This window comes from Phragmites australis, chromosome 9, assembly GCF_958298935.1.
Source record: "Phragmites australis chromosome 9, lpPhrAust1.1, whole genome shotgun sequence".
Taxonomy (NCBI): domain Eukaryota; kingdom Viridiplantae; phylum Streptophyta; class Magnoliopsida; order Poales; family Poaceae; genus Phragmites; species Phragmites australis.
In genome coordinates this window covers 31,919,520-31,946,596 of record NC_084929.1, presented here as the reverse complement: position 1 = coordinate 31,946,596, position 27,077 = coordinate 31,919,520, and the positions used below count along the sequence as shown (strand labels likewise).

At 42.6% G+C, this 27,077-nt stretch overlaps 5 protein-coding genes across 7 annotated transcripts; 2 read left to right on the top strand and 3 right to left on the bottom strand.

The window, feature by feature from the left end:
• The first annotated feature begins 2,814 nt into the window (after nt 1-2,814).
• LOC133928153 (signal recognition particle subunit SRP54 2-like) lies at nt 2,815-7,614 on the top strand. Its single transcript, XM_062374408.1, has 9 exons — nt 2,815-3,283; nt 3,379-3,478; nt 4,843-4,996; nt 5,078-5,228; nt 5,318-5,466; nt 6,573-6,673; nt 6,746-6,903; nt 7,144-7,258; nt 7,328-7,614. Exons 1-9 carry the CDS (start codon nt 3,053-3,055, stop codon nt 7,612-7,614), a joined length of 1,446 nt encoding a protein of 481 aa, XP_062230392.1. The 5' UTR covers nt 2,815-3,052.
• Nucleotides 7,615-9,301: 1,687 nt separating this feature from the next.
• Nucleotides 9,302-13,014, top strand: LOC133929192 (CRC domain-containing protein TSO1-like). The gene is made up of 6 exons (XM_062375845.1): nt 9,302-9,514; nt 9,617-9,691; nt 11,663-11,840; nt 11,926-12,021; nt 12,096-12,159; nt 12,300-13,014. The coding sequence occupies exons 1-6, from the start codon at nt 9,354-9,356 to the stop codon at nt 12,797-12,799; spliced, it is 1,074 nt and encodes a 357-aa protein (XP_062231829.1). The 5' UTR covers nt 9,302-9,353; the 3' UTR covers nt 12,800-13,014.
• Nucleotides 13,015-14,130: 1,116 nt separating this feature from the next.
• LOC133929191 (multisubstrate pseudouridine synthase 7-like) lies at nt 14,131-20,612 on the bottom strand. Of its 2 annotated transcripts, XM_062375843.1 has the most exons (20): nt 20,038-20,609; nt 19,756-19,956; nt 19,437-19,675; nt 18,870-18,942; nt 18,702-18,758; nt 18,178-18,257; nt 18,024-18,086; nt 17,626-17,713; nt 17,433-17,535; nt 17,240-17,343; nt 17,022-17,095; nt 16,458-16,522; nt 16,148-16,311; nt 15,994-16,061; nt 15,867-15,927; nt 15,319-15,356; nt 15,158-15,226; nt 14,686-14,995; nt 14,462-14,580; nt 14,131-14,377 (listed from the first exon to the last, which is right to left on the bottom strand). In XM_062375843.1, the coding sequence occupies exons 1-19, from the start codon at nt 20,206-20,208 to the stop codon at nt 14,551-14,553; spliced, it is 2,058 nt and encodes a 685-aa protein (XP_062231827.1). In that variant the 5' UTR covers nt 20,209-20,609; the 3' UTR covers nt 14,131-14,377; nt 14,462-14,550. The 2 variants fall into 2 exon arrangements, with proteins under 2 accessions (XP_062231827.1, XP_062231826.1); XM_062375842.1 differs by having other exon boundaries at nt 19,756-20,612.
• An 815-nt stretch (nt 20,613-21,427) lies between these two features.
• LOC133929188 (NADH dehydrogenase [ubiquinone] flavoprotein 2, mitochondrial-like) lies at nt 21,428-25,701 on the bottom strand. 2 transcript variants are annotated; one of them, XM_062375838.1, is made up of 11 exons: nt 25,480-25,701; nt 25,344-25,412; nt 25,185-25,250; nt 24,650-24,766; nt 22,693-22,770; nt 22,493-22,598; nt 22,304-22,350; nt 22,035-22,112; nt 21,830-21,895; nt 21,625-21,762; nt 21,428-21,574 (listed from the first exon to the last, which is right to left on the bottom strand). In XM_062375838.1, the coding sequence occupies exons 1-10, from the start codon at nt 25,576-25,578 to the stop codon at nt 21,655-21,657; spliced, it is 834 nt and encodes a 277-aa protein (XP_062231822.1). In that variant the 5' UTR covers nt 25,579-25,701; the 3' UTR covers nt 21,428-21,574; nt 21,625-21,654. The 2 variants fall into 2 exon arrangements, with proteins under 2 accessions (XP_062231822.1, XP_062231821.1); XM_062375837.1 differs by having other exon boundaries at nt 21,428-21,762; nt 25,480-25,700.
• A 338-nt stretch (nt 25,702-26,039) lies between these two features.
• On the bottom strand, nt 26,040-26,951 carry LOC133929190 (photosystem II reaction center W protein, chloroplastic-like). Its single transcript, XM_062375841.1, has 2 exons — nt 26,751-26,951; nt 26,040-26,614 (listed from the first exon to the last, which is right to left on the bottom strand). Exons 1-2 carry the CDS (start codon nt 26,824-26,826, stop codon nt 26,304-26,306), a joined length of 387 nt encoding a protein of 128 aa, XP_062231825.1. The 5' UTR covers nt 26,827-26,951; the 3' UTR covers nt 26,040-26,303.
• Between the last annotated feature and the right edge of the window lie 126 nt (nt 26,952-27,077).

Genomic DNA, 27,077 nt, shown 5'->3' with positions numbered 1-27,077 from the left:
ATAATAACTAGAGTTAGAGAAGGGCCTAAAGTAGTAATGCTACAATAAATTTTTTATTTGAATGATCGGTGAATCTACATGTCTTACGGGGCAGGAAGCAAGTGCTTCCGTTCCTTTTTCCATTCCAGGAAGAAAGCAACTTTGTCTTAGTGCATTCTTGCTATAAGTTAGTTGTCTGTTAAGATTTGCAACTGGTAGCTGTAATTCTGTATTATTATGTTGCAAGTACCTATAATGTCTGTAACTTTTATCCTAGTGTAATTACTAGTCCGTCCTATCTTCTTAACCACCAAAGCCGAGTGTCCTGCTGTTTGTGCTTCACTTCTGCAATCACCGGGGCCACCAGCGACCTGTCCGGTGGGTTGGCGACCACCACCAAGCAGTCCGTCTCCAGGGTGACAGGAAAATTGAACCATTGTGCTGCAAGCCGGATGACAACTTATTTATAGACCAACAAAGCATTGTATTCAAGAAGGTTTAGCGACATAATCCACAAAATGACATGCTACGGTCACTTAAGACCAAATTTGGATGCGAGAATTAATTCTTCCCCGTTATTACTATGAGAAATCGAACTCGAACTTCATCTAAATACCCACTAAATTGCAATGAGTTACTGTGTTTCAAACATGAACTAATCATTTTCCACCACACTAATCTACAAGTGTGGTGTGAAAAATATTTTAAGAACTACGACCTCGATGAACAAGCATCTCGAAGGAAATAGACTTCGAAAAGACTAACGTTGTGCGAACCTAGCTCAGCTCCATTGGTAAGACCTCCTGCTGAGTAGGCTACCCGCCCGGACTCGAATCCATGGCCCAGCTTCTCGATCCTGCTCTTAAAAAAAAGAGTAACGTTGTGTTAACCTGAAAGAAAGATTCACGCAGAAATACATCCAGACGTCCATCCTCGGAGAATCCGTGAAAACAGTTGAGGAATCTCTGCTATTGAGCGTTCAGAGATTTTAACGATGAACAATTAGAAAAAAAGATACCATATAGAAGAAAAGATTTCTCTTTATTTATCTGTGTTTATAATAAAAGATTATGTCTTATATATAGTGCTAAAAACCCAATCGAATCTTTTAAGAGATCGAGATAGACCTACATTCAGTTATAAAACTCCATGTGTCTTAACACTCTTCCTTAGGTACTTCTCACGAAATACATATGCTTTATCAAAAAAATTCAAAAAATTAGTGAAAAAATTAGAAGAAATAGTACCTAGCTTGCGATATGGCTATACAAATTGCCTCATTAAAAATCTTATCATGATAAACTTCAGAAAAACTCATTTAAAAGAAAAAAGTACAATCTACCTAAAATGCTTCATATAATCTTTATGATTAACTTTGGGTATTTAATTTTTTTGACTAAGATTTAGTTCCTTGTATCAGTATTGTGTGAAAAATTCTCTCCTGAAATGTGCAATTTTCTCAACCTCATCATCCTAATGCTACGAATACATCTTTCAAAACTAGAAGCAGGAAGAGACTTACTGAATAAATCTGTAAGATTTTCACATAATTTGGTATGTATTACATTTATTTTATTCATTTTATGCAATTCATGAGCATACAAGAACTTGAGGTTGATATGCTTCTCAAGTTACTTTTCACATATTTCGATTGTATCAGTGAAACACATGCAATATTATCTTATCTTTATAGATAATGGTGGGAGTGTTAGTAGTGTTCAAATCACATGACTACTGGATATAATTGATCGCTCTTCTAAGCTATGCGTATTTCTACGCGGTTTCATATAAATCTATTATTTTTAGTTCATTAAAGTAGATACAAGATTTCGCTTTGACGATTTTCAAGATATTTTAGTTCTACCACGTAGAAAAAGATAGTCAATTTGTGATTTTATTGTATGCATGTAATATAACGGGATATTGCGGTGAAAATTTCTCTCAGAATCGAATGTATACAATGAGCTATTTTGATATATTTTTTTATATTGCAAATATTGACTTCAGATATTACAAACGTTATTTCTAGATGATGCAACGGACTATTAGAGCATCCCGGCGCTAGCATCTCCCATTTTAATTTTGATCTCCTGTCTTCACACCAAATGGCTGACTACTCACAGTGGGAGCATGCATGTGGTGAGCTGTGTGCATATTTTCCACGATTTCTCAATTTGCTATGACCCGTGCCGTTTCTGTGAGAGTTAGAGCAAAGTTATGTTGATTTCTCACCTAGTTAATTGGTGCCTTTTTACGCCCATGTATGTTGGATTTAAAGGGCCTTTTTACACCCAGAACTTAGCCATCGAGGGCTTGAGGTCAGGAGCTCCCTCCAGGCCTCCATTTTAAATCAAGTGCATTCCCACGTTGTACCACTCGGAGCTCTCACCGTTCTTGTTCTTGGGCTTGTACGAGAACAACAGGCTACGCCCGACGTGGAGGCCCTCCCCGTCGAGCACCGCCGGCCTCCTCGGAGCACCACGCGCCCTCGCCATTCTCGACCGGGCGGCTGTTGTTCTTGGCCCTTGCTTGGTTAGTTGAAGAAGAACCAAGAACCCACCCTCGCGTTTGCTTCCCGGCGCGGCCTGGTAGTCCCCCGCAAGTGCGGCGGGGTCAGCGGCATAGACGCCGGCGTGTGGAAGAACTTGGCCGCAGCGGCGGGAAGCAGCTCGCCCGCGATCTTTTTTTTTTCCGGCTCTCCGACTCGCATCGGACGGACGGACACGACGCGGACTCGGCCGCCGATAGCCGCGCGGAGCCCAGGCCGTTTGGAGAATCCGAGTCGTTTCCTGATCCGGTCGTAGCGGTAAAGGTCTCTCGACCCCAGATTCGCCTTCTTCCGTGGAGTAGATCGATCCGATCCCTTGATCACCTGACCCAGCAGCTCAAGCCCCCGCTCGTTGGCGTTGGCAGCCTCACGGCGGCGCACGGCCAGGGCCAGCCCGCCACATCGCTGATCGTACCGCGCGCCGCCTCCAGCTCTCGGGAAAGGGCCGCCGCGGCTCGGTCCGTCGGCTCACCCGTCGTCCCCGTCGAGGAGAGAGGTGAGACGGAACCCCGTCGGCCGGTCGAGATGGTGCTCGCGCAGCTGGGCGGGAGCATCTCCCACGCGCTAAAGCGGATGAACGACGCGACGGTGGTGGACGAGAAGGTCCTCTCCGACTGCCTCAACGAGATCTCGCGCGCGCTCCTGCAGGCCGACGTCCGGTTCGGGACGGTTCGCGACCTGCAAGCCAACATCAGGAGGATCGTCAACCTCGAGGCGCTCGCCGCCGGCACCAACAAGCGCCGCATCATACAGCAGGTTCGCTCCCCTCGCTCGCTTTCCCCGGCCGCCTCCCACTGTCACAAGCCAGAACTCGGAAAATTGATATCTCTGTTGCCGTGGTGATTTTGTAGGCCGTATCCAGTGAGCTGTGCAGAATGCTGGATCCGGGGAAGCCGTCCTTCACCCCAAGAAAAGGAAAGCCCAGCGTCGTATTGTTCGTCGGCTTGCAGGGTTAGTATGATTCAGCCGCCATGCTTGTTCCGTTTTACCTGGCCTTCTAGGTCTAGTGTTGGGATTTTGTCATTGCATACCAATACCCATATATTGGAGCTTGGATGTACCCATATACACACTGTAGAAGATTAAGGATGCATGTCTGCTTCTTGTGTTATTGAACAACCGATCTGTGTTTTGAAAACGGGTCTACTAGGCCGTGAACAAGGAGCGGATGCTTCTACTTGTTAGCCAGTTAGGTAATTTTCAATAGATATTTAAAAATTCATCCTCTATAACACTATTATACTATCCTCTAACATTATTATGGTATTGTTTATTTTTTTCATCTCCAACAGCTACCCTATTTACTACCTTCTCTTACTCTCCTCCTCCACTCAGGCCCACAGGCATGCTCAGGGAATAGTGTTAGGATCGCTACAGTAATCCGCATATTTGCTTCTCCTGTTTCCCTGTGTTGGTCCAGCCATATCCCTGTTGGGACTAATACAGTTTCTGTTGGACATAAAAACATACGCTACAATAGTCCGCAAATCACTATACCACTGGATTTCTAGATTTTGCAGCTTCTTTTGCAGATGGGCTTAGGCTGCATAATTGGCGCTATTGTACCGCAAAATTGCTACTAGGTGGGCGACTGGTCGAGTACAGGTTACCGGTTTTCAAAACCTTGAACAACTGAATACGAGGTGGTGTTTGAGAAGCAACAATGCCGGCCCTCATAGAGCTGTTTTGTTTTCATGTTTTTATTGAGTACCTTAGAAGCTGATTAGATATATGTTGTGAATGTTAGTACCTTTGGTTGTTATTTCGAAGCCTTCGTCTGTGTTCAAGCGAATTTATGCGACTATGTACTACAGGGAGTAGAACCGTAGAAAGGGTTGTGATTTGGATCACTTTGACGATTTATTTAAAACTACGATAACATAGCACCAATATAAACAGGTAGTGTTGATATCTTAGATTAATTTTTTGCCTTGTGCTCTTATCTGCAAGTTGAGTTCTTGGTGATATGCAACTTCATAACTAATGCTGTACCAACAGGAGTCCTCACTTCTATTCTGAGATGGATATCTAGGTAGATACATTGCATTTTTTTTTTTTTGTGATAGAATTTGTTCAGGCATTTGCGCAGCTAGCTGTAGGTGCTAGACCCAATTTATAAGGTATCAGTGGCAGTCATGTTTTATTTTCTGTTTGTTTATTGGTTTGTAGTTGTGAGTTGTCACGTGATATTTCCCTTCTTCCTTTCCTATCTCCGAGTAATGCCAATGTTTTTTTGTTTACCATTGTTCTCATGTTCTTTCCTAAGTTGCAATATAGAAGTTTCCTTTTCACTGTGTAACATTTCATTACTGTAGGTTCTGGAAAAACCACTACCTGTACCAAGTATGCAGAATATCATCGGAGGAAGGGGTTTAATCCTGCACTGGTTTGTGCTGATACATTCCGAGCTGGTGCTTTTGATCAGTTGAAACAGAATGCAACAAAAGCCAAGATACCTTTCTACGGAAGGTGCTTAAAGTCAACAAGTTCGTTTCTTGGTTAAATACCTGTATCCAAAATTTACAGAGAAGAAATTTGCTGTTTTTTCAGCTACACGGAATCAGATCCTGTAAAAATTGCTGTTGAGGGTGTGGAGAGGTTCAGGAATGAAAAATGTGATCTCATTATTGTTGATACAAGTGGACGCCACAAGCAGGAAGCTGCGCTGTTTGAAGAAATGCGTCAAGTTTCAGAAGCAACGGTATTCCCACTTTTGTAATCTCCAATATAACCGATGTGGCTTTGCACTCCTAATGAGAATTTAACAAACCTTATTTTCGTTCTATGCAGAAACCAGACCTGGTGATATTTGTGATGGATGGTAGCATTGGTCAGGCTGCATTTGATCAGGCACAAGCATTTAAACAGAGTGCTTCCGTTGGTGCAGTGATTGTTACAAAAATGGATGGTCATGCGAAAGGCGGGGGTGCACTTAGCGCGTTAGTATAACTCTTTATTTTTAAAAAACTTGCATAATCCACCAGGTTCTATTTCCTGTGTCATATTGCTTGTAAGTTCCAAAGAGCCTGAGCTGAACACTTAAATACTTCTTTTGGGGGGTTATTTGCCTTCATTCTCTTGCGGGTTAACCCCCCCCCCCCCCACCCCCATATAGTTCTGTATAGAATTGCATTTTATTTTAGCAAGTAGCATATCATCCGTGGCATATTAGTTCACACAAGAAAATGCAACTACTTCAGTTTTTCGATGGCTGCACATTTTAGCGTGCAAGAAACAGTTCAAACTGTTACATATATGCTCGACTATATTTTTATTATACTGTGCTTAGTTAAGGATCCCTGGGATATTATAAATAAGTGATGTTATTGTCGACGTTCGGTAAAGTCAATTATGCATTTAAAATAGAGATACCTGGTCATCAACTCTGTATCGAAGAGAAGTATACGAGATTTTTATATAGGTTTAGGTATCCTTTAGGATAATAATCATATATCATATTCTGACTTGATTAATCTCAAGAGAAGATAATTACAATAGTCGTGTGTCTAGATCTAAACTTAAGGATCTCGATGAGTTTTCACATGTTATAAATCCTAAAGTTATTGTCAGATGAATCTAATCGTAGCTCAAATCTGCTACGGATCATAATGGGTTGCTTCTGCTTCTATTCGACTAGGCTTGCTTCATATTACTTGTCCGACTTCTGGCTTCTAACCTTGCTTCCCTTTCTCTCCTCCCATTTGGACGTATCCGCTCTCCTCCTTATATAGTCAGGTCGATGAGCCATACCGTACTCGAAGTCTCTGAGGGTAACCTTTCCTGATATATTACTTATGAATATCTCGAGGACTCCTTCTTGATTCAGGGATAGTTTTCGTGTAGAACACGATGAACTATCTGGAATATCAGCACATATCTTATTTACCTCATAGTGGTTATGAAACATATCGTGTTAGATAAAAGACACATGTACGATAGTGATCTGTCTTCAGGATATAACATATTTCTAGTAAAAATACTTAATTATTAAATCCTCATCAATTATAATGACCTTTTCTTTTGACCCTTGTCTTTTCTTTTTCAGTGTAGCAGCTACAAAAAGCCCTGTGATATTTATCGGAACTGGAGAGCACATTGGTGAATTTGAGGTTTTTGATGTGAAACCATTTGTTAGCCGTTTGTTAGGTCAGCAAAATAATTTCAATACTAACTTGGTGATTCTTCTTTCTAGTTTACCTAACTTCGTGTATTTGGCAGGCATGGGAGACTTGTCTGGCTTGATAAACAAGATCCAGGATGTTATGCCTGCTGATCAACAACCGGAGCTTGTGCAGAAGCTGACTCAAGGAACCTTCACTCTCAGACTTCTGTTTGAGATGTTCCAGAATCTTCTGAATATGGGTCCTCTTGGGCAGGTTAACTATCCTTTTATCGTTTCAGTATGGTTAAATCTTATTATATTTGTTTCTTGTGTAATTGTGTTTAGTTTCAGATGAAATTCTCCATCATGACGAAAAATTTGACCGATCTGCAGTTCTGTTATAACGTTTTTAAGAATGAACAAGATTTGAAGTATCTACCGTGATCGATGTTATAATAACAAAAGCACCAACAAGATTTGATCGATGTTCATTATAAATTTTTTGATCTTGCAGCTCTTCTCTATGTTGCCTGGATTTAGTGCCGAGCTGATGCAAAAAGGAAAGGAGAAGGAAGGCCAAGCAAAGATTAAGCGGTACATGACGATCATGGATTCCATGACAGATGAAGGTGAGCTAGCGCAAGGCCTTCTCGTCGGTAACTAGGACTGAAACTCATTTGACTCTTGCCTACTTGTAGAGCTTGACAGCACGAACCCAAAGCTGATGAACGAGTCACGGATCATCCGGATCGCGCGGGGATCTGGCAGGCTCGTGAGAGATGTGATGGACATGCTGGAGGAGTACAAGAGAATTGCCAAGGTGATGAAGAACATACCGATCACGAAGGATGTAAATCCGAACAGCAACACGTACATGCAGCAGATCATCAAGGCCCTTCCTCCAAATCTGCTGAAGCAGATGGGTGGCGTGGCTGGGTTGCGGACTGTCATGAAACAGTTGAGTCCAAAGAGGGTGATGAGCTAAGGCCCCGTTTGGTTGCAAGAATCACCTCCGATTCTGGACCGATTTCAGTTTCTCGCAACCAAACAGTAATGTGATTCTCGTTGAAACGTAAAACAGTTTTAGATGCGTTTCTCTGATTCTCAGAATCACCTGCCTCCGAGAAACGTTCTTCGAGAACTCGAATCCTAACCAAACGCAACCTAAATCATGGGTGGCGCGATCGTTAGTCTTACGATTGGTACTAGTTTGATTTACATCTGATAGTGGTAAATTACATTTCTGAAAATTTACATCTGATTAGCTTCTCTTGAGCGTGCATTTCAAAATTTTACTAGTTTGATTTACATCCGTTGTGGTGAGATTTTAGAACCGTGCTTTATTATACTGTGACAAACGCGAGACTTCCGTGCTTGATAAGCGAAGTCCAATGCTTTGTTTGAAAAGTTTTAAGTAAGGAAACGACAACGCTTCATACTTTGTAACTCCTCGAAAGAAAGAAAGTAACGTGCCATGTCACTAACTGCGCTAAAAAAGTAAAGATGGTGCCACGGTGCGTTACTTTATCACTGCACTACAAAAACACTTGTCCCATTAACAAGAATTTGCAATGAAATTTATCTTTAATTTACTGAACCGTAATGTTCTCTCTTCTGTATAAACTTGGCCCAGGGCTTTGCACTTAAGAGCACAATTACTGAGAATTGAAAATTGGTCGATTCTCGTAGTATTCTCTTAAAAGTGGACAATATGTATTATAAATTGTAGATAAAAAAGATGCAAAGAGATTCAAGTTGGAAAAGCTGATACATGCCAACAAAATAATTTTTGAACATATGAGAGTACCCAAACGAAACTATCTCAATTCTCAATTCGAATTAGAAGTCTTGTCATACGTGTACAAATGGAACTTCTCCAGCAAAATTCCATGGTCATTATGTATCTATTATGAATCTTGAGACATATGGAAAGTTAAATGAGCAAACTTATTAGGAGATGTCACCTGTTTTTGCTCGGGCGAGAAGTCCAGCAGACAACAATTCTCCACTAACAAACGGAACACGTCCAAGAAAAACTGAAAACGTAAATGATTCGAACTTAGAAACTCCCAAAATAAATCCCTAACAAACCGAACCCATAAAAAAGGCAAAAACGTAAAAGATTCAAATTTACAAAATCCCTAACAGACCAAACGCAACAAAAGAAAAGCTGAAAACATAAATGATTCGAACTTAGAAACTCCCAAACCAAATCCCTAACAAACCGAACCCATCCAAAAAAAAGAGAGGCAAAAACCTAAAAGATTCAAATTCACAAACTCCCAAACAAAATCCCTAACAAACCAAAACCCTCAAAACAAAAGACGAAAATGTAAGGATTCAAGATTAGAAACTCCCAAACCAAATTCCTAACAAACCGAATCCATCCAAAAGAAAGGCAAAAACGTAAAAGATTCAAATTTACAAAGTCCCAAACAAAATCCCTAACCAAACGGACCCATCAAAAGAAAAGGAAGATACAAAAGGATTCAAAACTTAGAAACTCTCAAACTAAATCCCTACCATATCGAAGCTATCCAAAAATTCCAAAGCCAACCCCAACAAGAAAAAGGCAAATTTTCCCCAAAAAAATAAGAAAAGGCAAACGAAACCCAGTAGGGTGGCCCTGCGAGTGGGCCCACCCCTCAGTCTAAAAGAGGGGTTCCCCCGGACCCGTGTGTGAGCGCACCGCACCCCCTCTCCCTTCCCCCCTCTCGTGCTCCCATGGAGGCCACCCCGATCTCCGTGAAGCCGCCGTCGCCGTCGCCGGCGGCGCCCCCGCCGGATACCGTTGAGACCCAGGCCTCGCTGCCGCCTGCCACTGGAGCTGCCGAGGCGGAGCCGTGCAGCATGAACCAGCTCGCGCTCACTCCGAACCCCAAGCGGTGAGGGTTCGGCCCCGGACCTGGGGGACTGTGGTTTCTTGATTTGGGTGTGTCGTGGGGATTTTTCGGTCGTCTGATTTGTGGGGTTTGGTGTTCGAGCAGGCAGAGGGTGGAGGAGGCTGCGGATGGGAACGGGTGCAAGCATTGCGCCTGCAAGAAGTCCAGATGCTTGAAGCTGTAAGGAACCCGCCGTTGCTTTGATTTTGTTTCCATTTTATTGGTCAGTCTCAGGGTGGAGTCCGTTTTTCCTATGGTGATTTAAAATCGTAGGCATTCGATTAAGGGGAGAGTGAGGGAAGGAAATGCTGGGTGCTATGCGATTTGCATCCATTTTGGCAGTAGAGAAAGGAGATTGTTGAGTGGTGATGCTGGTCTGGTTCCGTCTAATCAGAGGGTATATTCAGGAGTTCATTTATAGTTTGTTGTCTAGTTCTCTGGTGTAGTTCTTTCAACAGGTTGCAGCTTGCTTGTCTTGGTTGGCAGTGTAAATTCCAGGTATATGTGAAATTTGAGTCTAGTGGTGTTGTTTTCGAAATAAAATCCAAAAATATCATGCTGAAAACGTTTTTAGCATCTGTTTGCGCTGTTGCCCATTATTCAATTACTTCAGTGCCCTAGGTTGCCTCTATTACTACTCTGAACCTCGGAGCTCAATGTAGCACAACCTAGACCTATGTGATCAACCTGCAAGAGCTAATGTGGAAGTCATGGTTATTATTTTCCTCTTGAGATGGAAGCAATACCTTCTTATTCTACTGCTCTATGCAACAAACAGTGTAGATTGAAACACTATTAGGTTAAATGGTGGAAAATTTAGGGCTTGTTTGGTTGATGCCCAAAACAAGCTTGCCAAAATTTGGCACTCACTTGATGATTGCCAAAATTTTGGCAAACCCATGCCCTGTTAGTCATACTCATATCCCATTCATTTCTTTCCAATCCTTGACCAAATCGTCGGCAGAAGAAACCTTGGCTAGCTTTTTTTTTTTTGGCTAGCCAAATTTTGGTAGGGCAAATTTTGGCATAAACCAAACAAGCCGTACTTGTTCGGAGTTTATTTGACAGTATGTGCCATTGATGAAATTGTGAAATATATGGAATTCGTAGTTATGAGTATGTTACCTGGTCAACACCTAGGAGTCCAGTCAACCTGGGGTGAATGCCATGACCCTCCGTCTGGATTTCCAGACTTAAACGACCAACTGATGGAGTTGGGTGTTGCTTGGGCAGGCGTCGGGTGCTCGACTAGGTCGAAGGCCCTAGCAGCCATTGCCTCGAATCGAGAGAGGGAGAGGAGCAACTTATGAGCACCGCCACCGCCACTCGAGTTCACCCTCGCTGCCCCGGAGCACGTTTGCCCCTTTTCCTTTCTGTCTCTGCCATATTTCTGCTTGTCCTACTACAAGGAGAGGGATAACTTAGGAGCGCCGCCACCGCCACTCGATTTCTCCCTCGCTGCCCCGGAGCACTACAGGGAGGGAGGGAGGGAGGGAGGTGAAGAGAGGTGGGAGGTATAAGAGAGGCAGCGGCGATGGCCTTTTTGGGGTGAGGCAGAGGGAGATGATGTAGGGTTTGGCTTCAACTGGGTTAGTTCGGGGCCTTCGGTCTACTTCAAGGCGCAATTGTGTGGAATGCATCAGATGTGGGAACCTGGCTGTTATATAGAGCTATGTTAATATTAGTATTTAGTCGATATCATAAGAACTTCGGGTTAGCTTGCAGTGCTATTCTGCAGCTAGGTTTCCTAATTTGTTACCATTGGAGGTGTATTTTAATTTCCTTGCCATGTCAGGTATTATTTACTATTTTTATTTCCACTAGCTAATTGTTTGCGTAGGAGGGTTCCTAGGCATCCTAGCACCCTGGGTTCGCCACGACTTGCCGGAACGTAGATCTGCTTCGAGTGTTGCGGTTCGGGGTTTCGGTGGATGGCTGATTTTTTTCGTGCGGTTTTCTCTGACGGTGCGGTTTTTTCAGGCGAGTGAGGTTTTTCTAGCGGTTTTTTAGCAAGGGGAGGGATGGCACAAGAACCAACTCGTGTTTTATATAGTAGAGATTTACTCCACTTAGTCACTGTCAGTTGGCACTAAGATTATGAATGCTTTGCTGATCCAATAAATCATATATTATCATCGTTTGCATTTGCAGCTATTGCCCATGTTTTGCTGGAGGTGGTTATTGTTCTGAAAAGTGTGGATGCCAACCATGTTTCAACAAAGATGCTTATGCAGAAACAGTTCAGACTACGCGCAAGGTGTTACTTTCAAGACAGAAGCGTATGTCACTGAAAATTAATAGGAGATCTGAGGCTAATGCTGAAGCTATGGTTGTTATCCACTCAGTTTGATGATGTCACACTGTTTGAACTTCTGTTTGATTTATTATAACTTCAATACTCTTGTCACCTATAGGAAGATGCTCACCATTCTTCTTCTTCAACTCCACCAAGGCGAGGTTGCAACTGCAAGAAATCAAGTTGCCTAAAGAAATACTGTGATTGTTACCAGGTATCATCTTTATCTCAAACACTTTCGTAAAGCTTTGGGTACAGCATAATTATCAAACTCATTGTTATGAACAGGAGGGGACCGGGTGCTCTTTGTTTTGCCGTTGTGAAGATTGCCAGAATCCTTTTGGGAAAAATGGTACCTAAGAAATGGCTCTCATATATACATTCACAAACTATTCTAATGATTCAGATGATCTTTTCTCAGTACATGCCCCTATATGAAGTTCTCATTATGCTATTATTATATACTAGCTAATGATTGTTTCCCTATGGCAGAAGGTATAATGGCTGAAGATAGTAAGCGCTATCTGTACACTGGTGCAGATTTGGATCATAGTGAGGGTGAACATGACTTTGTCGTGGAGCGTTCACCTCGTCTACAATCACCTATCTCCAAGGAGTCTTCTTTCCACCAAACCCCACCTCATCTTAGAGCCTCAAGTAGAGATGCACATGTATTCCCGCAGGCAGTGTCGCAGTGGCAGGCGCTGCCTCGTTCATGGCATTGCTCCAAGAGGAACAGCAATGACCGGGTGATGGATGACTCTGCAAACTACAAAAATTCAAACCATGACTGGCAACTATCAAAGCATGAGGACAGCTACAGCATATCGAAATGCATTCAGATCCTGAACGGCATGGTTGAGCTGTCGCAGGTGGAGAAATCGGTTGCCCCTGATGTCTTCCTACAGCAGGGCAACCGGGAGATATTCATCTCGCTCGGTGGTGACGTGCGGGCCCTGTGGCTGAGGCGCAAGATCCAGCACCTGACTTAGGGCATGTTTCCTATTGTTGTTTTAAGCGGAGATTGGAGGGAACATTGAAATTATGCTTTAGATTATGCATGTCCTGCTGGTCGTTCGGCATGTGCAGGATCCTAGGCTTTTTCCTGTATACTGAGATGTATTTCCGGATTTCCGTTATGTCTTTGTAGAGCTAGCAGTTGCGCACCTGATAAACCGGTATAATAAAATGAGATTATGTACTTACAGCTAGTGTGGCATTATGGTTGTCGTTTAAGCTTTTGGTGATCCATTTCTCTTGGGAGTGCGTGCGTCCAGCCCCTATGGGTTCAGTGGTCTTCAGTGTTGTGACTCTTGTTCCAGAAACCTCGTGGGGACTTACCGGTTAGGACAGTCCATACCAATTTGGGCAGTCCGAGCTCATTTAGGAAGGATGTGTTTGGTTTGTCGATAAGGTTTTTTAAGCTGTATTGTATAAATAAATTGAATGAAATTATATTTATTAAAATAATTATTTAGTTTGTATTTATTTGAACATACTGTGTTGAGTTTCTGTTTGCTTAGGTAAATTTAAGATTACGTGGGCGAATGTAGAAGTTGAGGTTATAATTGATTATTTGTATAAAGATGAAATCGTATATTTACATTCGCTATATCAATAAATTCAAATAATTAAACACGCTTTCTGAGATTATATAGATCTACCGAACTGCTAAAAAAATTCGGACAAACACACCCTAAGTCCACGCCATAGAATCAACAAGGGAACTTATTTGCTTTCCTACGAGCATAACAGCGACGAAAACTGTGGAAGAAGCTCCTTCACTTGAGATGGTATCAGAAGTAGCAAAAGCTACAGCGTGCTCGTCTCCAACGACTTAAGCCTCTCTCCCCTGCTTGACAACGGCTGGCGCCCCCTACACCGAGGTGGCCCAGCCGCACCGCCGACTAACCTCCGCGCCTTCTTTCTGCCCCGCCCAGATGGTGAGATGGAGGCGCACCCACCAATCGCAGATAGAAATCCTGCCAAGCTCCGTGCGCTGTCTTTGCCCTTCGATCTATCAGGTCAGTCAATTCCCTTAGGCCATCACTCTTCTGCCGGTGCCGAATAAGACACAACATGGCAGGATGGTTACCGTTCAGGACAGGGTGGTTTGTAGGCGACGAGCCTGGAGGCCTTCATGGATAATCACTCACCCAAGCCATGACATACAAGTTGAAGTTTTTCTGACTGAAAAGGGACTGAACAATTTCCATGGCGTCTGTCCGGTTTGAGTTGGCGTTAATTGGCTGAAATGATACATGGTGCATTGGAAAAGATTAGTGTTGTCCTGTAGATTACGTCACCATTAACCAAAACTTCATCAGTTTTATAGCCTGATTCCATTATTGAAAATGAAATTTTAAGTTATACAAGCTTTATAATGGCATGCCGCTTAATAGTTCAAATATCCCAACACATTATCCAGCCCAGTGAAACGCTTTTGAATAGGCATACCATTTGTTACACCAAACGGGCAGCATTGAAAAGCAATAGGGAAATACTACCAGTGCAGACTACAGGCCCCTCGAGATCATCTGGACTTCCAACTGAGCTAATCGAATCACTAGCTGCAAACATCGAATCAGGAATTAGGAGCACAAGCATTGCCATGTAATTAAGAGCTATGAAAATAAGTCTTCCAAACAACGTACCTATTTGTGTAGCTTAAGTGCTTTAACTAGGTCACCACCTCAAAGATGAGATCACGGATCAGAATGATAATTGACTTCGGTACCAAAATTTAGCAGTTGAGTGTTTTCTGATATGCAACCTGCAGGCGGTCAAGAAGATTATGAAACAGATTCACGAAGACATTTTCTAAGTAACAAACAACTACATATAAATGGTGAAATCAGAAAAATAAGTAGAATCATACTGAGGTCGAAGTCTTCAGCAGCTCCCTAATAGCCATTGTAGCATAAGATGATGCTGGTAAAGTAAATGCTAATTTTATGGCCAATTTTCTCGGTAGTGTATCTGGGCTGCCAATAGGCTTATTTTCTAGGAAGCTACTTCCATTAGTTGGCACAGATGTATCTGAAGGCCTTTCCAACTTATCCTGTGACTGGTGGTCAGAAATCCCACTAGAAACAAGCTCATTTGCTTCTGTAGGCTTGGTTCCGGACAGAATATCCAAATCAGTTTCTGCTAAAGATGAACTGTCATCCGTGTAAGTCATGAGTTCCCTGCAGTCATATTAAAGCATTTTAATGGACGGAACAAGCGTTCCTTGTGTTATGCCTCCAAAGTTCCTTGTGCAAGAAACAAATTGAGACCAAGCAAACCCATGGAACCAAAAGGTAAGAATGTTTGGGCATGGTAAAAGGAGATGGTGGATTTACACATACCACTCAAAATCAATAGGCCGCTGGAACACCCGACGGTAACCTCCTTTCATGCTTGTGATTGAAAACTCCCTTAGAAATAGTTATTGCATTAAAGACATAACAATTAGGATATGAAGTTGCAGATTAAAAACAAGCATACCAAGCTACATAAAGAAACTCACTTGACACCATGAGCATTCTCTGTCAAGCTAATGCCATCCTGAGACATGAAAACAAAATTCAAAATATTTACATTTGTTTTGTCACGACCTTCACTCAAAACATGTTATGTGATTCGTAACATATTTCCTAATAAACCTGTTAAGTAAAACAATAATTCTGAGTTGACACCAGCATCAGCATGATATCAATTCAAATCAAAACGCTAAATTGCTAACGCCGTAAATTCCACAACTTAACCTTTTTCATTGTAGATATTAAAATCAACAAAATTAACAATGGTTTGGTGTGATGGTCACCATACAGAAGTAGTAAAGAATTTATACACAAATAAAAAGGGGAAACTCTACACAAAATGCTTGTTCCATAGTTAACCTAGTCCAAATGTTGGTTTGGACTTTGGTTATGTACTAGACCCGCATCTTGGTATCTAAGTTTGTGAAAAGCACAAAATGCTTGTACAGAAAACTCAACACTACACAAATTTCAGCTATAAAAGCAAGAACATCTGAATACACACTGTAGAATACACACTGTAGAATAGTGTTACCTTTCTAGCCATTTCATGATAAATCTCAGCAACTTCATTCCCAGGAAACAATGCTTGAGAACTGCAAACAAACATAAATAAACATAAATAAAATAGAATGTACAAGTACAAGAGAATTGGTAATTACCCAGGCAAAGGAAGGACAACATCATCAAATGTGTAGACCTCCTTTAATAAATCTTCAGAGTCAACTTTCTACAAAAGAAATAAAAGGCGACTGATTTGGATCTTTAAAAGGAGTTTTTGTGTATGAAAATGTACGCCATGCTTCTATAGCAAACCTTCATAGACTGGATAGCTTCTTCTGGTTGTGCTTCAGAACATAGATCAATCTCAGATGAATTTGTATTGCCATCATCAGCTTCTGAAGTATCTATTGAAGTTCCTTCTCCAGGAGGGCATTCTTTGTTATAAACTAAGTCACCTTCTACAACCTGTGAAATGCCTGTAGAAGTACTAGTTATCATATGGAAAAAGGATGAAAATTATTTGTGAGACAATTATGCATGACTAAAGGAAAAGTTTGCCATAAAATGTCAATTATATAATGATTTTATTAAAACTTGTAGTAGAAGAAGGATGTAGACTAACCATACTTTTCCACTCTCATGCTGGCCGCATGATTCCACAAGTAACTTTGGTAACTATGTACATACCTACATGGAATATTCAAAAGAAATTTTAGAAGTAGCAAGAAAACATGGGTATCGTTCAACAAAACTCAATTGGCAGAACAGTGACATGAAAATATACAGTAATATGAACCAATACCAACTACAGACTAACCAAATATACACCATAGCTGGCGATCATTTAGGAAATAGAATAGGACATGGTAACAACCTTAGAAATGCTAAAAGATGTGAGACAACCATGCTAAATGTGTAAGCTGTGATGAAATGGCTTGACAATTGACAACACTAACAAAGAAATGCATCGTGCAAATACATAGCTGGGCAGAGAGGTACAGTTATTATTAAAGACCATATTCTTACGAGGGAAAAAACACAACATTGCAACAACAAGAAGAAGGCCCTTTTGTCCCAAGCAAGTTGGGCTAGGAAGCATGATTCTAAAAGGATGTACATCAATTTGCAGTTATCGTTAAACATCAAGAAACATGGAATAAAATATGACTTAAAGGATGTTACATACATCATTCTTAATGTTCTTGGTATACCCTTTAGTGCTTGTAGATAGTTACCAGGGCATTTCTTCAAACATTGAAGCTGGAAACATGGAAACAATGGAACATAAGAAATGAATCAGTATAAATGCACAAAGCAATGTGGTTTACACAAGGAAGATAGAATTAAAAGGCCACACTTGTTCAATCAATACCAGGATATGTAAAAAAAAGAAACTAAACTTACTATAGCCCTCTCAGCTACAAGGTGTCGAGGTAAGTTCCTCAGTGCCTTATCAATGTCACCATGTTCCTTGTAGTGTTTGCGTGCCTCATTTATGTCATCACGCTGTTCGAAATACTAAGTTATGTTTAACAAAAGTTGGCAGAACTCAACATACAACTCCTAATTGGATGCAAATAAAATATTTGTAGGATATCTCCTTCCCTTGGATCAAGAATCAAGTTTACAGCAGTCTTCCACTCTCCTCTAAGCAAAGCAGCCCCAACAAGGTGTGTTGGTACTGAACCACTTCCAAAACGCTAAGCAGATGAAATAGATAAACTCAATGAGCTTCAGAAATAACAGGGGAATAGGTTTTCAAGCATGAAGAAATGCTACCGAAATTATACCTGCAAACCATAGTAGTTGATAAATCCATTCTTTCCTAAGCCATCAACAGCAGTTTTTATTATGTCTTCAGATTCTGCAACAACACCCCTGAAGAAATGCAGGGAAGCATATCCTTTTGTTCAGTTTTCCTAAATGAGAAAATATACAAGTTCTGGTGCACGTGGACTGAAGTATCATAGCAGACAGTACAGGCCACAAGTGCACACAACCTCATGCAGTTATGCTAACAATAGAATGTTGCAAACATGATCCCAAATTCGTGTGTCGCATGGATATACTCTTAGTCTTAGAAGTTACAAGCATTCATGTCAAGTGATGAGCAATTTAGTATCAGGAAAATATCAAAGTTTGTTACACTAAAAAACTAAATTGTAAGCATAAACAGAAGAAACAGTACCTGAGAGTAATTGTAAATCTATTTCCCATGAGTTGACCAAGAACAAGTCCCTCCTTCACATAACTAGAAAAGATTAGTTAGTTGCCAAAGTATCAACATTTTAGTACAACTGTATTATGGTTATATCTATAAGAGGATAGTGCTGATCACGTACCAGAAGTTTCCAACTTTAATCCCAAAAAGCCGATTATTAAGAGCAGCCAATCTATTGGCTTGAACCTTGAAAACAGTTACCTAATAAAAAACAGAAAAGCATCCATCGAGAGATAATATAACTATATGTATAATTAGGCAGCCATGAAACAGGAATGAGAAACTATTTACATAGGAAGAACAGATATCGAGCCTATCAAATAGTGAAAACAATCTAGCATAGTATGAAAACTCATAACCAATATCTTAGATAGAAAAAACTAATGATATCATTTAGAAGACATGCAAATTAAGAATTTAACAAGCAGTTCAGGACCAGAGATGTTATCCATTAGCTATCTGGTAATAAGTTGTAAAACCATAGTAAGCATGTAGTGTCAACTAAACTCATTGAAGTGCAACTAAACTCATTGAAGTGCTTCCTTCCACACTTCTAAGTCATATCTCAGCCAATCTGAAACTCCACAGTTGAATCAAGAAAGTTCAGTGTGCTACTGTGATGGTATAAACTTGAGCAATGCATACCTGCTGCGTAGTAACAGCACGTTTATCTTTTGTCCCTGCAAACCCAAATGAACGTGACTGCAAAAGGTACAGTAAATAATCAATATTCAACAGCAATGGAATGTAAGTGAATCCAGCTATCCAAGACAGAAATGTAAAAACAATGCTAAGTCAGCAACCACAATATACCTGAAGTCCTAACATTTTTCCTATCACACCTAATGCTTCTTGTGTGTCCTTGTTCTCTTTGTAAAGGTGAAACCTGATCGATGTCCCATAATGGTAATTCCAGTTACAACAATAGTTAGAAGCAAAATTAGACATATATTCTTTACTGCACAACCATACAAGAGCGCTGTGCCGATACATTATACGCATTACTAAGTTTGAACAAATAGAACATATCAAATATGTCATGCATGTGAAATGAACTCATTCCAATACAAACAGCAGTTAAATACTCCCTCCATTCAAGAATGTAAGGTGCATTTTGTTTTGAAAAAGTCATCAAAAGTAAATTTGATCATTAATTTCTCTTATAATATGTTGTCGATTGCTATAAAATCAACATCATATTAAAAGTACTTTGAAATAAAAATCTATTGAAATAAAGTTTGTATACTAAACATGCATATAATTTAACTAATTGTTGGTCAAAACTTATTAAGTTTGACTTTTTCGAAACAAAATACACCTTACATTCTTGAATGGAGGGAGTATTAACAGAAGTAAACAAACCAAACAGGATGCCATCACCTTAGGAACTTGCCGACATGATCTGACCAATTACTCGACCCTCTGCTATCATATGGCCTGTCATCTCTCCAACCCGAACCACCCATGTTCTTCCTCTTCCTTCCTCTCCCACCACTGCCCCTCCCTCCACCTGCTCCTGACCCCAACCGCACCCTGATGCACCTCTTAATCCCATCATTGTGTTCCACCGTGTCCGTGACCAGGAACTTGAAGTTCCTCTTAAAGAAGTTATGCACCTCCTAGAACCAAACAAACACCATGTCATAAATTTCCACCCAACACAGTTGCACAGGCAATAGCAACCAGGAACTGGACCGACCGATCGATGAGCCTTGTCGGCGTCAGGTGAGAGAATAACCGGTGAGACATCACTGTCACCACCAGCCGCCGACCTCTCGAGAAGCCCCTTCACCGCATCGTAGTCCACGTCGCCGCAGAGCGCACGGAACGACTCGAGTGCCTGTGAGTGGTCCGCGTCGGTCGAGGGCGCCGCCTTCTCCTCCTCTGTCACATCCACGCACTGCAATCCCACGAATGGCAAGCGAGAATGGAATCGACGGTGCACAATTGTGAGCTGAAAACTGCAGGGCGGGGCCGATACCTCGGTGGGGAGATCGAAGGAGCTGAGGCGGACAAGGGCGCCGTCGCGGGCGACCTCGTGGACGATGAAGTCCGTGTAGCGATGCTTGAGAACGCCGCGGAACCCGGGGAGGGAGGATGCGAAGCAGGAGATGCCCGCCTCGGGCTCGGAGAGTGAGCTCGAGCGCGACATGGAGGCTGTCGGTGCCTCGGTGGAGGGGGCTAGGGTTTTGAGAGGTAAAGCGAGGAAGAGGGTTTAGGGAAGGGGAAATGGTGAGGAGAAATTTGCCCCCAGGTCCCTCAGTTCCCCAGTTTTTGGTTTAAGCTCCACGTTTGCACGTTAGGGTCAGTTTGGATCCTTGCTGAGCTCGCCTCGTGCAAGCCAAGCCTCCCTCGTCAGAGCAAGGCAAGATTTTACACATCCGTTTGGTTTCCCGATCTCTCCTCTCCCATGTTCTTCTCCCAAACCGCAAGCTCATCCGTGTGAGAGGTCAATTCGGTGGCATGGAGCTCAATCTGGATGTTCATCTCCAGTGCGGAGAGTCAGGAGGTCGATTGGCATGAGGAGAAGCTCGATCCTGATAGGGAAGACGCAGATTCGGACAAGGAGGAGCTCGATCCCATAGGGGAAGATACTGAGTCGGGTGAAGAGGAGCTTGATCCTAATGAGAAAGACCATTTTGTGTGATAAGGAGCTCCTCCACACATGAAGATGTTGATTCGAGCTAGCATAAGGGAGAAGCGGCAACAAGCAATCCTTGCCCGTGCGAGAGAGCCGATTTGGCTAGCCTTCACGGGCAAGGGAAACCTTGCTGGGCTAAGCGAGCTTTGCCCGGCAAAGCAAGCTTTTTGGATTGCTACCAAATAGCTAGCCTTGCTCGACAAGGCTACACAGTCCCAGCAAGAGATCCAAACATGTCCAAGTCTCTTCAAATTAGGCAAGCCACTTCGAATTTTATTGTTTACAAAGTGAAACTTAACATGAATTTTACAATAATTTCGTTATGTAAGAAACAGTTTAAAAATGTTCAGCGTGACCAACTTTTGTTCATGTTCTGCCGGAAAGAACATGGGCTATGTTTGTTCTTGGTCTTTTTCGAATCCATGAAAAACTGAAAATACAGCTCAAAATCGTTCAAGTTTCATGCTCTGTTTAGATTCTCGTCATATAAATGTAACCCACTTTGTAAGCATTTGCTAACGGTTCCTTTTGAGATCCGTACAAGACATTCACACGAGCACTACTATCGTTCTAGAAAATCTAATATTGATTCTCAGAATTCAAAATGCAACAAGGGTATGAATATCGTGCTTAAATGGAAAACAAGTAACAACACGGGCTACAAAATGAATAGCACAACAGCAAGGTGGTTGATTCTCCCAGTTTGTCAGGTGTCCAGCTCTTTTACCGGTTGACAAGATACAAAGCTTTTGACACTGAATATCATCTCAACAATATCTTATTGTCAATCAATGGATCGTTTCTCTGATGGTGCAGAATAAAAGTTAGGAAAGCTTTCATTGATGAAACAAAAGAAAGCTTCAGGATACAAAGAACACATCCTTCCGCTGTTTGCAGCTTGCACACCATACAAAGCGAGCCAACTTATTTGTGTGCTCGTAATGCTTCGAAGCAAATCTACAAGGCATCTAGATCCCTGCATGGAGGAGGTTTCGGCTCTCTGTGCAAGGTGGTGCTTCCTCCAGCAGGGCCACAATTTTTCCGCTCTGGATTCTGTGTGCCTCGCTGCAAAAGTCATCCAGTCATCAAAATGACGCATTAGCCCAAGGGTAATACTTAAAGTAATACTTACAGGGGGAGTTTCTCCTCTTCTCAGCATCTCGACAATCTCGACAACTCGTTTCGGAGTGAGGTCCTCCTGTTAAAAATAAAGAGATGCAGAAAAAGAAGCTCGAAGTTAAGGCACAGATAAATTTTGTGAAGTCCTGTTTTGGTAGAAAAACACAGTTAAGTTTTGTCAAGCCATCTTAGAGTTAAGAACATGCAAATAAACTTACATAATAATTGTATGAGTAACCCTCTGAACCTTTCGAGTAGTCAGCTACGGCAATCATGGGAGCATTAACACAACAACCCTGCAAATGCACAGTAGAAATGTGAATAACAGTTGCTCTGACAGAACTATTACAAACAACCAACATTTTAAAATCATTAATCAACAATAGACTATAGACCATTCCTTGAAGTAAACATACAAAAACCAACTACAAAACACTATTTGCAGGTATCTGAAACAGCATCTCATAAACATGTAGATCAGTGTTACCATGCACTCCATTTCTCCAACAGAAAATAGACCATCGCTGGTCACCTCTGCAAAGGAAACAAAAAATTTAATGATATTGCGGAGACAACAAGCGAAGTTCCAGCTCAGAGACTCAGGACAAGTTAGTGGTAACAAATCAGAGAGTAGCATGCTTAGTTAGCAGAATAAGGTACTGATGAAAATACAAACCATTCCGTTTAACTCCAAGGTGCTTTAACAAGGTTTCTTCGAGCTCACGTGAACCACAAAGCATACAAGGTGTAGTTCCACACACCAAAAGGTGATATTTACCCACCTACATGGAATGGAAAACTCAATAGTATAAAAGATATGCTAGTGGGGGAAGCAATGCATACAAAACAAAAATAGGCAGTAATGCATCAAGAAACCTTAGTCCGGTTAAACATTGTGTAAAATGTAGCAACTTCGTAGACCCTGATTGGCGCCACTTCAACGATTTTAGCAATCTGAACAAACAGAGACAACATTTTCAGGAATACTGAAAAATATAGGAAGTTAAGTTTTCCAATACAGGGAAAACAATAGAGAGGCAAACAGATAATAGCACGGCTTATCATAACATACATCAGATCAGTCTGTAATGCAAACTACAATACTTGCTGCGATACCAACCTAAAAGTCATGGTGAGAAAAGATAACCACTTTTAATATTTCATCTAATAACATGCCCTGAGCATAATATAAGCTATCGCATGAAAATTTCCAAATTTCTGCATCAGCTGCAGAAAAAACGTTATAGTTAAAACACAGATATCAACTGATTATGGTAAATATGCTTTTTTTCGATTGGCCGTCAACCCCCATTCTCCTACACTGAAGGAAATTCAGTAACTTTACTTGTACAAGAAAATACATGACTGTGAGTGTTGGACCATCATAACAACGAGAATAGCGACCTGCCCGTTTAACAGTTAAACTGAAACATATGATAATGAAGCCTAGGCGACACAGATATTAAGTTTGCCAGTAGTTAAATTTGTTTCCAGTAGAAGTTTGCCAGCACCGTTATTAATCTTACTTTTTTACTATTATTAGTACCTTTATTTATTATTGTTTTATCATCATCTTTTTAGTTAGATCTTGTGGGTTTCATCTCTAGCCTATCGCAACTTGCTTGAGACAAAGGCTTTGTTGTTGTTGTTGTTTGTTGTTGTTGTTGTAGAAGAAGAGCTAAGGTAACTCTTGGTAAGATAAGTGTCAGAATTCAAGATTATTGGCACTGCACAGGTAGCTAAACCAAGTGCCCAATATGCACATGCGATTTCACTTGACACATAGGAAAAACTTAAATTAAGTATAATTCTTGCCACAGTTATCATGGCGTCGCCATATCGACGGTATGGCGGCGTGGCGGCGTTTTGCTCCTCGCAACGGCGACGCCATGGCACCCTCCTGGAGCAGGAGCGGGAGAGGCACGAGGGATGCGGCGGCACAGGGCGGAGCAACCTAGGGCAGCAGGGTGGGAGGAGCGGCGCGCGCTGGGGCAAAGCGGGCGGGGCAGCGTGCTGGGGGGATGAAATCCCTAACCCCCCAGCCTTATATACGTTGACTAGGTGGGCCGGGATGGGCTGGCGGGTTGGCATGGGCCGAAAGGCTTGGTGGGCGGTGCAAATTTTGCAGAAACCCCCTAGTTTTTCAATATATTACGCGTTGATTCAATATAACCTCAATTATATTACAAATTTTTGTATTTAAGCCCCTTAGGGTATTAATAATTGCAAAAAATATTGTGTATATCTGCATTTTACATCTATTATGTATCTATGACATTGACATTGAGGTATCTATGAATCAGCATGTAATAGTGACATTGAGGTATCTTTATTGTGTATTGCGTCAACAGTGACATTGAGTTCTATGTCTTTTGTGTTACATTTACATTGTCATTTGTCTTTTGTGCTATATTTACATTTCCTAATATCCTAGACTATAACCATTGAGCTACATTTACATTGGCATTTGCTAATATCCTAGACTATAATGTGTGTATTCGCCACATGTGTATGACGTCGCCACGCCACGCATCATGGCGCTATAAAGTTATGAAAGTGGTGGGCCGCCGTAACAACCATGATTCTTGCAGAAGTGAACAGGAAGAAGATTGTCCAAAAAAGGGCTAAATGACAGCAGCTAAAACAAGAAACCAGGGGCAATCAGGAGTTTCTGCTATACGATTAAGATGGAAGTATGTAACTGTATAAGTACTCGAGTGAACCAATGTATAACTATAGGTCAGTAAAATATTCAACTTTTTTTTCAGATGGAACATAAAATATCATATTAAAGGTGAAAAATGGGTCCTACATTTTATATAGTTGAACTTACAGCATCCATTGCTGCAACTGGCACCCACCCACCATGCTGCTGCTGCGCAAGATCAAGCATCGGAATAATACCAGATTGCTTGTAGTTGCTTGGATAGTGGGACAGTATCTCCTTGACCTGAAACCACATTGAAACATATAATTTAAAGTGCACTGCTAACAAGGTTCATACCATCAATATTAGCTGCATTCACTAAGCCCATTCTCAGGTCAACGAGCTACAACATTAAGCCACACCGCTATTATTACATTTGCTCATCGGTAAGGTGTCACATTGCAAGGAAAGTTTTCTCCCTTCTAAATAACCAACAACCAACCAAACTTAAAGACTTCATCATCCAAGAGTGTCAGCCAATTCAATAACATCACAGTGCCACTGGAAAAGCTATCCTCACGAGTCGCGACCATATCTGAGGCTATGAGAATCCAAACACAGGACTGAAAAAAAAAATCCGACACAATTTCAAAAGCTAGCCAATTGATCTAGTGAGTAGCGTTACACGCGAATCACAAACAACGGCAAGGGAAGTCGGTACCTTCCTCATGTTCGCCTCGGTGAACTCCCACTTCATGTCCGGGTTGTTATCAGGCGAATCAAGGTGCTGCACAACAAAACAACACGTCAACTCAACTCAATCCTCACCGAAGCAAACAGATCAGGCAAACGCGGGGGTAGCGGATCCGAGAGTACTCACGTAGTTAAGCGCCGTGGAGAAGGGCCTGGAGACGGAGCCACTAGCGGCGGCGTACCCGGCTAAGGCGATCTGGAAGAGATCAGACGATTAGTTTAGGGGGAACGGCGGGGCATAGGTTCGGCGGAGGGAGACTAACCGGAGAGGGAGCCAGGCAGCGGGCGGCGGACTCTGACGCGGAGGCGGAGGCGAGGCCGAGGAGGCGGCGGGCCGCGAGGCGGGCGGCCGGCGGCAGCATGGTGCGTGGCCGGCGTGGGAGCGGGTGGTGATGGGTATCGGCGTGTGGCCGGCTTGCGAGCCGAGGGGTCTGAGCCGGCCTGCGAGGTGGGGGAAGAGGCGACCGGTCGGTCTCGCTGCGTCGCGAAGACAAGACGACAAGAGCAATTGAGCACCACGGGCCTGATCGGCCCGATCCAGCTTTTCGGCCCAGTTTAGGCTGGGAAGCCTCGAAAATTTTAATTTTATATTTTTTAAATAATAAATTGCAATCAGATGTGTTTATTTTGAAATTTTTCAAATATGAGATGAGAGCTAGAAAATAAATAACGTGGAAAATAACTCGTGTTTAAAATAGTAGAGATTGTGTTTTTCTCTGTACCCGGAAAAGCTACTTACTTACCCAATTACATCATGAACCCAAGCTTGTAAACGCGTACAAATGCCGTTGCATGTGAACATTCACAACATTGTCTTCAATGATTTCAGAAAATTCTTTGTCATATTCAGCGACCCAACCAAACTTTCATTCAGAAGTGCATGAGCACAACTTGTTTCACGGATGATAACCTCCTCAAACCTCCATGCATGAAACCAGCCACTAAGTACTCGTAATTACATCTCGGATCGGATGTAACAACTCGATCACAGACAGCCATGTCTCGGGCCAGTTGCACGAACTCGCATACACAGATCGAAACCACAGGTCAGGATTCAGAGCGAAATAGCTCGAGAACATGGAAGGATTCAGAGCGAGAGGCCGCCGGACTCGTCGTCGTCGTCGAGCGTGGAGGTGTAGACGGTGTAGAGGGACCAGATGAGGCCGAACACGCCCAGGAGGATCCACCCCAGCAGGTTGTTGCTCAGCCCCAGGCTCAGCCCGGTGCCCTCCGTCGACATCCGCTCGTCCACCAACGCCAGCGCAGGGGACGCTGTCATGGCGCTCGCTGCGGCGAGCAGGGACGCACCGGCCGGAGCCCATGGCGCCTTGCCGCCGTCCTGCCGCTTTGAGCAGCCGCACCTCACCTTCTGGGCTCTCACTCTCAGCTGAGGCAGACCTGCAGTTGCGCAACAACCTCCTCATGTAAGAAAGATATCCATACAGGCTGCCCTAGATGACTGACGACGTTCCCCTCATGTAAGAAAGATATCCATACAGGCTGCACTAGAAAGATCTCGAGACGACGAGCTTACCTTGAGCCTGTGACGGCCTGGCTCCGGCGGCGCAGGCAACGAGGGTGACGGCTCCGGCGGCGCTGATGGTTGCCATTGCTCACTCGTTGAGCTAGCAGTCTGGGTCTTAGATGCAACAAGTGACAGGTGGAGAGTGGCCTCCTTGGTGGTGTTCTTCTCCAGGCGTTCAGCCAGATTGCTGCAACTGAAGGGTGGCTGCCAACTGCTTGGTTATCCATTTGAACATGTTCTATCCTTCTGGAGCCAACGGGCGCTCGCCACGTAGACCCGGCGATGCCCACAGGAAAATAAACAGGCGTCGACACCACCACATCAGCTTGCGACTCC